The following is a 9,330-nucleotide window of genomic DNA, read 5'->3' as shown; positions in this document are numbered from 1 at the left end:
TTACCGTTCTTTGGCCACTTTCCCGTTCGTCTCCTGCTCGTCCTCGCCCCTCCGCTTCTGCCTCCGGAAGAACCCCATCTATGGAGAAGTTAGACCAGAGGTACAGCATGTTCATCGTGGAGCATGGTATCAGTATGTGTGATAACATCTGGATTTGAGGTCCATTTAGCAGCTTATTTTCCTGAGCTTTTAACTGCATCTTACAATCTTTATTCAGTGAAAGGAACTGGTTCAGGGGTTATTACCTGACCAGTGTTTCACACTTAGTTCATGTGGTGACTCATGCCACTTCCATGTGGTGAGCTGTAATCAGCCTCTGTAAAAGTCCCCTGTGTGGGCGTACTAATGTTCAGGGCCTTTCAGTTGATGCATTTGTTAGCCTTACGTAAAGCACTTTTCACAACAACAAAAACAAATCAGTTACATATAAAATATCTTTACTTTTCCTGCAAAGAAAAGATGACTTGGATTTCTGAATATATGTGTGTGACTTCTATGTGTGTGAAGCGATTTGGACTGTGTGTTTCAATCAATGGCTCCTGTGTTGGCCATGGATGTGAGGTGGCCTTTGTTGATTGTTTGATCTTCTTCTTCAAGATAAGGTTCTACACAGCCTCGAGTTCAGCTGCACCGTCATTTCTCCAAGTAGAAGAATGTGCACACGTCGGGACCTCACATGGTTTAACTGTTTAATTTTCATATTTATTTTACTATAGACAAGATACGAGGCAGACTTTAAAAATATAAATATCTTTCGCTATACAAACACTTTTTTTAACTGACATTTTATCACAGCCTCTTTATAATATCACCATCAGATTTGAACTTTCTATATGTTCAGTACAGCTGTTACTTCCTTCTCTACCAGAGGGTGGCAGCATAGCCCTACACTAAATTAGTTTGGTAATAGAACAACATGTTATTACCTTCTTTAGATAATAACAGCAGCACTGAGGCCCACCTGTTCGTTGGCATTCTCAAATAATATACAGTAGGTCTTAATGTATTTACTCTCAAATATGACGACTTACCTTCCAAAGAGCGAGACTGAGCAAGGCTAACAATAAGAGTCCTCCCAGCGTGCTACCAATGATAATCCAGTTAGAGATTCTGTAATCGCCCTCCTTCCTGATCTCCAATATTATCTGTGGACGAGACCATATTTGAATCATTAGATTATTTGGTCATCCTTTACAACAAATACAAATGTATTGTACATTATTATTCTGCACATGGACACTCATAGGCTGAACGAGGGATATTTATTGAACATGAAACAATGGCAATATTTCAAAAAAGGAATTAAAACAGTGATGACAACTTTTTTTCTGAACATATTAAATGTCACAACCAGGTTTGCCACTAAATCCACTCCCTTTTTACATCAATAATACATTTAGAGCTTACATCAGCCAAAATAAATCGGTATATTATGCTTATACAAGCACTAAAGAGAGACGCTGTATGGCCAATAGATGGCAGCAAAGATTAGTGTATGAGTCCAGACTTTTACATGTTGTGCCGCTGGTCCTTTCGGTCCCTAAGCACCACACAGTACTGTGCTCTCCAATACCAACCGTTACTGTCTCATTCTTCACTGCTTCATGTCTGCAGAGCCATGCTCGACTGTAGCTGAGCCGACTGCTATACTTTATAAAGTATGGTCTTGTTGAGTGTTACAGTGTTATTATTTTTAATAGTTTCAGTTCATGATCCCCTTAAGCACAACTCCCTGTATTCACACTTAGGATTTGAAGTCTGATCGGATTTTGGTGCTATTATGAGCTCAGATTTGAGTCAGGTCAAGCCTAGGACAGAAGCAGTTTACAGAATTAGTCGGTGTTAACTCACATGTCTGACAGGCCTCTCTTCATGTAAAAACATGGGACTGGAGGAGGGAAGCTCCACGGATGCACTGGTTCCCAGCTCCAAGATTTTAAACTTCAGCTGGAGAGGAAATCAAAACATGCTGCTAGTTTTCATAAACACGTCACACAGCTGAAAGACAAAGCTGTCGTCGCATCAGTCAAAGCAGAATAGCAGTGCATGTGTGTTATTATAAAGCTGAAACCTTATGCATTCATGTTGAGGGTTTCATACTCACTGCGTGTAAGGTGTCTATTCGGAGCGCTCCTGTGATTCTCACTGCAATTTCTCTGTAGGAGGCCACGTTAACGGTGCATTGGATCGGCAGAGTTAGAGTGTTGGACCGATTCTGTGGGAAGGAACCAGGCGTCAGTCTGAAGTTGACGAAATAAAAAATCTCACGAAGTATCGATTTTGGTTGGTTTGTACTTTACCAAGCGGGAGAAGCGCGAAAGGTCCTCAGGGGACGCCCTACTCTGTGCCACATGCTGAGGTGGTAAACAGCGTGATCCATCTCTCTGAGGAGGGACATGAGAGTAAAATCACATATTAGTGCGTTCCACCCTTATGTCTGAAGAGAACGGGTGAAGCAATATTGTTATACATTGAGGTGCATTAACATTACAAAAAAGCAATTACATGTAATGCACATTAAAACAATTGAAAGCTGATACACAATACACAAATACATCCTTGCTTTTCCTTAAAATGGAAGATAACTTGATTTGAATGATTTTAATTTATCCATGTGACTTCTACGTGTAAAAAGGCTGACATGCATGAATGCATCATTTGGAGGGTCTCCAGGGTTACCACAAATGTATCACAGCGTTTAAAAGCTGAGGCTACTATGTAGAGCTGTAGTCATTATTCATAAACCACAAACAAATACCAAAAGAGAAACAATTTTCCGCTGTAAATGTCACAACTAACCAGAGTCACAGCAGATTCAGGTTAAGAGTCGGTCTTCACAACAAGTGTGGTTGCTGAGTGGGTGGCCTTATTGTTGACGATGTTAGCCTTGGGGGTGAGTGTGCTAAGCGTGTAGCCTACTGCCTTGTTGATTGTCTTGGCTTGCTTTTGTGTGATCTTCTATAGTGCGTATTGAGTCTGTGTCAGACTTCAGCATGACACTGGAGCACCAGGTGAGCCCCCCCACACCCCCAGCTGCCACCAGGCACTTCACACACTGAATCAAACCAACCTTGAGTCTCCGCACTCACCTGGTCAATATAGAAGTCAGATATCTGCAGGAGTTGGTTCCCATTTTTCGTCATTTCAGGGATCTCAATGATCAGCTGCAGATCCTTTACTGGAAAGTAGCCGAGGTTCTGGATCTGAGAGACAACGATAACAAAGGGAAGCAACATAGAATATTTTGAAAGCAGCGTTTTCCTGTACAGTAAAAAATAAATGGTGATGACGATGCTCTTGGTTCTCACCTGGAAAGTGAAGTTGAAAGGAGGACCGATGACTCCAGGTTCCTCCAGTGACAGCTCTGATTTGATATCATATCGGATCGGATTTGAATCCCTTTGGAAGTACAGAATAAGCACACACAGGTATCATGTGAGAATCTTTCACTTATCTGGGCTTTAAAGCATAATGTTGTCAGGTTGAATACACGACGGCAAAGTCCCCATTCCTGCTACATTATCTGCAATTTACACACTGATTCAATGACATTTGTAAGAATACAATATCACTTCCAACTTCATTGCTTCCTTTGAGCGTCAGTGGCATGCTTTGGTCACTAAGACATTCAGAAATTGACAAACCTAGTGAAGAGAAGGTCTCCCTCGTATTTCAGTGAGTAATAGATATCATTGAAATTATCAGCTGTGCTCATCTCCTCACCATCGCTGTCGAGAGAACGGGATAAAAACATTCAAAGAACGTGAGCAAAGATTTTACAGCGTGGTCGCCTTCGTTAATCATGTGTATCAGTAAGAACAGTTAAGGTCAGACGTCCTTCCATGCAAACAGGAAATGCAAGTAAAGGTTCACACCTTCTGGCCTCCAGGATAACCCTGACGTGCTCAAGGAAGACCGTACGACTGAACTCAAACTCCAGACGAAATGATACCTGCAGAGGAGAAAATAAAGTTTCGAAGAATGAATCAGTTTGAGCAGTTTATCATCATACATTTTTACAACAAAAGTCCATATGCTGCTGTTTACATCCTCGTAAACGACAATGGCCCTGCATGATGGATAAAGAGTAAAGCCTGCAATAACCTGCTGTGAGTACCAGGCTTTGACCCCAGGCAGCCGGCTGTACAGAGAGAGAATGTCCCTTAAGTTGAAGACAATATAGAAAAGACAAATCAACATGACTACGTACACACATACAACTAGTGATAGTCAGATTCACAGGGAAATAGAAGCCCAGAGGCAGAAAAGAGAAGAGAGGAGACAGACAGACAGAAACAAAAAAGACAACGGGTGTGTCAGAAAATGGAAATCATTAGAGAAAGTCTAAACAGAAACAGAAGAAAACCCAAGTCTAGAGAGGAGAGGAGGAGTGATTGGTAGCGGAGCGCAAACTGAGCTGAGCATTGGTTACAGTCCTCCATGTCGTAATGAAGTCCTGACGGACTCCGTCTGACCAAAGAGGAATGCATCAGCTCTACTGTAGCTTCCCTCCTTCATAAAGTCTGACTCATCCTCGACAGACCGCAGATAAAGTACATACATAGAGAAGTTATGACCCATTTCCAGTGGTGGAAAATAGATTTGCTTAAGTACCGTACTCACATATGGTTTTGAGGTACTTTGAGTACTTCTATTTTCTGCTACTTTTTACTTAATTTAAGGAAAATTATTGTACTTTTTACTCCTTTTCAGTTTGTGGCCACTTACCCTAAACAAGTTTGAGGCTCAGAGAAGTAACAAAAATTCTATTTTCCATTTTGCTGATAATACTTTTACTTCAGTAGGAATTTGAATGGAATACTCTCTTTGTAATCAAAATACTTCATCCACCACTGCCTATTTTCATATAATTGCATCCCATTAGTGGGAAATGATCTCTTGTTTTTGTCTTTGTTATGAATGACCCGGAAAAAAAACCTTCATCTTCCTGCCCGTTTTCAAAATAATTGGATGAATCTATGTTGACGGAAATCAATGGAGATCTATGTTGATTTAAAGGAAAGTTAGATGAATATACACACACACACACACACACACACACACACACACACACACACACACACACACACACACACACACACACACACACACACACACAGAAAAGTGCACAGACACACACATGCATGCAAGCAGTATGGGTTTGGAAGACGTGTCCGCGGCGAGACGATGTTCGTGCGCCAGCATAGTTTGAACATGGAAACTCAGACGGAGCATGAAGCTCCCCTTCCTCCTCCGGGTTGGCTTGGTCCACCCGCATCCCTGAGCCACATTCACTGTCAATCGTCAAACAATTCATTTGCAGCAATAGTGTTCCTTGTTCTCTGCGTACGCCCTCAAGACACAATAACACAGATGTCGCCACCGGCGCACGATGTGTAGCCTTCACGCTGCTGCCACAGTAGTAAAGTTTACAGTACATGCTACTTTTACGCAGGTCAAAAACAACCGGAAACGTCAAAACAAGAGTGATAACTAGCTGTTTTTAAAAGCTTGTCCTGAGGTTCCTACTTTCCCTCAGCTAAACAGCGGTTTGGGACAGGCTTGGCAGCAGCGTCGGGGCACAATCAGCCTCGTTTAACTCTGTGCCACATATTTAAAATGCTCCCGACCAGAGCCCATCAGCCTTGTGGCTCTGGATGCTGTTCAGGCTGAATGAGTGGGTATGAATCACTCAATGAGTTTTGAAGGGTGACCAGAATCCTCTTGGTTCAAAAAAATGCTGTGATATTTCCGTTGCCCCCAGAGATGACTATTGTTTGTGATAATGACGTCGTGGTTGGGACATTTCATGAACTCTTTAAATCACCTTCATTACTTCATTCCTGCAGTATTTGTCAGCAGACTTTTGATCGGGCATCCATGGTGAAGATGTCTTGGTATAATCTGCTCACCGTTTAAAAGCTTTTAATTGTACCTTCAGTGTCATCCCTATCAAAGTTAGTTCAAACATCACCCTCTTAAAAATAAAACTCGATGCCTTGCTGTAAAACAAACGGGAGTCTCATAAATATTGTTGACATTACAAGCCTGTGGAAAGGCTTGAAACAGCAGAATTGAACGTGAGAATCAGTAACAGATGAGGACGAAACGTCTACAGTGTCTTTCACTCAGTCTCACCTCGTTCACCCGGCTAAAGTGGAGAGAAAATGATATTAATGGCTGAGGAAGAAAGTGTTTTTGTTCTATTTACCGTGTTGCTAAGATGGTGTAATAACAACCAAATGGGATGCTAATTCAAATGTCTATGGTGTATAGAGGAAGACTGATTGTGTGTCAAAATAACAGTTACTTTAAGAAATTGCTTTCAAAAAGTGAAAAGTCACCTTCAGACTCATATATGTTTTAGCTTGTGTCCCCAAAAAACTGTAGTTTGTACAGCCAGTTAGAGTGTCCTCTTCATTACTCGATGTTAAACATGTGAAAAATGATGAGGTTCATGCTTGACCTTGAAAACATGTTGAATAGGAACTCAAGTGGAGCTTCCTTCTCCTCCTTAAAGCCTCAAGTTCGGATTTCTGTATTGGAATATCTCGACTAGTGATTGAAACCATACACTGTGTACAATAAGAAGTTTGGTCATTTTCTCATACTTCTTTTTTTTTTTTTTTGTAACAATTAAGTTTCACCATTGAAATGTGCTTAGCTGGGCCCCTGCTTTATGCATAGAACTGTACATAATGTTGAGTCACAGGATATCCATTAAGAAAAGGATGCTGATCCTTAACCTTTAATGTGTTGTTTTGTCTTGATAATCCACCAAAAGATTACATCTATATTACAGTTGCTTTCCACTCACATTTGTTATAGTTAGAAAGTTAAATAGAGAAGGGAATGTTTTAGTGTCGACACTATAGACTTTCATGTCAGAATTGGGAAAGTTTAGTTCACAAACCAGAATTAAACTGGGCTCTCCTGGTTGGCTTGTGGGTTTTACATTTACCAGCGTGGTCTGTCACGGTCATCTAAAGCCTGCAGCGTGTGTTTTGGGCCCATGTGATCTCATGCGGCCCAAGTCGGAAGCTTTTCATCACACTGCGTGCGGCTGTGAGGTTGCTCTGACGGGGATGCAGACAGGGATCCAGATCTTTATCTCAGTCAGAAGTGCCACCATCTAAACGGATTTTCATCATATCATGGGGATCAGCATGGAATAGTTTTTTTTCATGATTGGAAAGATCAACTTATACATCTGGTTTCCTATCTGTCAGATAAATTCTCACGTAAAACGTATAACTTTCTTGGGCTTAAAACACCCAGGAACAAAATGTCAGATATAATGGAAAGAAGAAAGGCAACACCTGCAAATCCGCAAACCTGCCAATCTGTCATTTTGATTCAACATCAGCAAAACATACACCCAGTTTTTGACCATTAAAAAAACTAAACAAAAAACAGGTGGATGATAAAATAATAAATAATTGTATTGATTCAGAGTGTGCTGTCTCACCTGAGTTTTGGCCCTCATGAACGGAGCACTGACATTGCAGATCTTCTCATTCCTCAGTTTGTCCTCAACCAAACACTCGATTTTGATGTCAGAGTTGTCCTGGATCAAAAATAATAATTGTTTTTGTCATTAATGCATTATGCATCATTAATGCATTATAAACAATGTATTATAATCTACTAATAGTACTGTATAATTATAATTATAAGCATTTATAAATAGTTATAATGATTTATAACAGTACATGCTTTATAATAACACATTACAAAGCATTTTATTATGACTTATGTGGTCAAGTATCATAATACTGCATAATTGCTGGTCACTCAACGACATGTACATTTTCGACAGGATCATAGTGTATTATGTATCTCATAGTTAGGGTCCCTATTGTTATTGTAAGATATTATTATCTTGTTGTAATTGCATTGCTGCATAATTGCATTCTTTAAAGGGTTATTGGGTGCTTAAGTAAAGTGCAAAAATATCATTACATCTAAAAAAGTCACTGAGTGACCAGCAGTGATGAAATATTATGATCAAACGTTATGTTATGGAATACAATTACAAATCCATTGGAGATTTGATGTGGTGTCATAATTAAACTTGTTGACCATAATGTTTTATATAGCATTACGAGTATTTATGAGTGCTTATAACTATAATATATAAAGTGCTGTAAGCAGATGCTAACGTGATTATAAATGTTTGTTTTTCTTTGTTGTTATATACAGTACTTGTGGCTTAAATTGATCTCATCTCATTTGTTGGCTAAATCATATACACAGTTGAAGAAAATATGTTCTCATCATGAACCAAACAAGTTGAGCAGAATAGCGTACCTTGACTATGAGGCTAGAGAAGCGTAGATTGGGAGTGTAGGTGATATTGAGGCGAGCATTGTAGGCGTTCTCTCCCTTGTTCTCCAATCGGACATCCACCACCATCCTCCTCCTGTTGCCCTCCAGAATCCGCAGAGAGCCCTCGCTGCCTCCTTCACTCAGACGGCAGAAAGCCCCGCGAGACTGCACAGGCTGCGCACAGAAGTGACTGGGAGGCAAGGAAAAGTGAAATCATATCACATCATCATCATAGTAACAGAGCGGCTGAGGACCAGTTTTACTTGGACGCCTGCGTGTTCTCATGCGTGCACCTACTTTTGAGTCATCAGGTCGGTCATGCTCTGCAGAACCAGGTCGGGTATGCAGTGGTCGTCCTCATCACAGCCGTTCCAGAAGGGCAGCTGGACAAAGAGACGAGCGTTCGTCAAGTCAAAGAAACTACTAATTCTTTCCTTTCCGTATTTGATTCATTTCTAATAACTTGAAAGCAAAGAAAGGATAATCTGTCAGCTTGTCTCTCACCTCAGTCCTCACAACAGTCGGCCAGCTGTCGTCTAGAACTGGTCCCTGGGCCGGATCTTGGAGCCCCACTTGTGCAGCAAACACTATGGGCCGTGCGTAGTCTGTGGTCTCCTGAAATAAAACATTAGGTTGAAAGATTAGTCTGTGGATTTACTCTTTTATCAAGGCACTTTATCTATGGCACTCCCTATTTGTGTTGCTTTCAAAACATTTACACAAATTATCAAGATGCAGAAATAATCAAAAGATATGATTTTCATCTGATTTTAATGTGCAGTGTGGTGTTGGTTGTGACCAATGTGCCAGACAAATACCAATAATGATGTTTAAAGACTGAGGGATGATTTGCTGAAATGCAACATGTTACAATTTTACAATTTTAAAATCCAGTGATTCTGCCAAAATTGTATTCTTGTCAAAAAACTACATTTTCACTAAAACTTCCTACAGAGTCCCACCTATTATATATATATATCTTTCAGCCATTTCACCTACTTT

At 40.5% G+C, this 9,330-nt stretch overlaps 1 protein-coding gene across 1 annotated transcript in view; it reads right to left on the bottom strand.

Moving 5' to 3' along the window:
• Nucleotides 1–9,330, bottom strand: part of itga11a (integrin, alpha 11a) — a gene marked incomplete at both ends in the record, with an annotated part of 44,363 nt that continues 35,033 nt past the window's right edge. Inside the window, 13 exons of the mRNA XM_079217395.1 lie at nucleotides 1–78; nucleotides 1,032–1,145; nucleotides 1,852–1,947; nucleotides 2,105–2,215; nucleotides 2,301–2,384; nucleotides 3,090–3,203; nucleotides 3,309–3,399; nucleotides 3,645–3,728; nucleotides 3,876–3,952; nucleotides 7,469–7,567; nucleotides 8,311–8,518; nucleotides 8,626–8,711; nucleotides 8,833–8,943. Of these exons, the coding sequence (XP_079073521.1) occupies nucleotides 1–78; nucleotides 1,032–1,145; nucleotides 1,852–1,947; nucleotides 2,105–2,215; nucleotides 2,301–2,384; nucleotides 3,090–3,203; nucleotides 3,309–3,399; nucleotides 3,645–3,728; nucleotides 3,876–3,952; nucleotides 7,469–7,567; nucleotides 8,311–8,518; nucleotides 8,626–8,711; nucleotides 8,833–8,943 (1,353 nt within the window). The remainder of the gene's footprint in view (nucleotides 79–1,031; nucleotides 1,146–1,851; nucleotides 1,948–2,104; nucleotides 2,216–2,300; nucleotides 2,385–3,089; nucleotides 3,204–3,308; nucleotides 3,400–3,644; nucleotides 3,729–3,875; nucleotides 3,953–7,468; nucleotides 7,568–8,310; nucleotides 8,519–8,625; nucleotides 8,712–8,832; nucleotides 8,944–9,330) is intronic.

Source organism: Taurulus bubalis, assembly GCF_910589615.1.
Source record: "Taurulus bubalis genome assembly, chromosome: 4".
Lineage (NCBI taxonomy): Eukaryota > Metazoa > Chordata > Actinopteri > Perciformes > Cottidae > Taurulus > Taurulus bubalis.
Note: the sequence above shows the minus strand (reverse complement) of the source record. Positions and strands in the feature narration are given on the sequence as shown.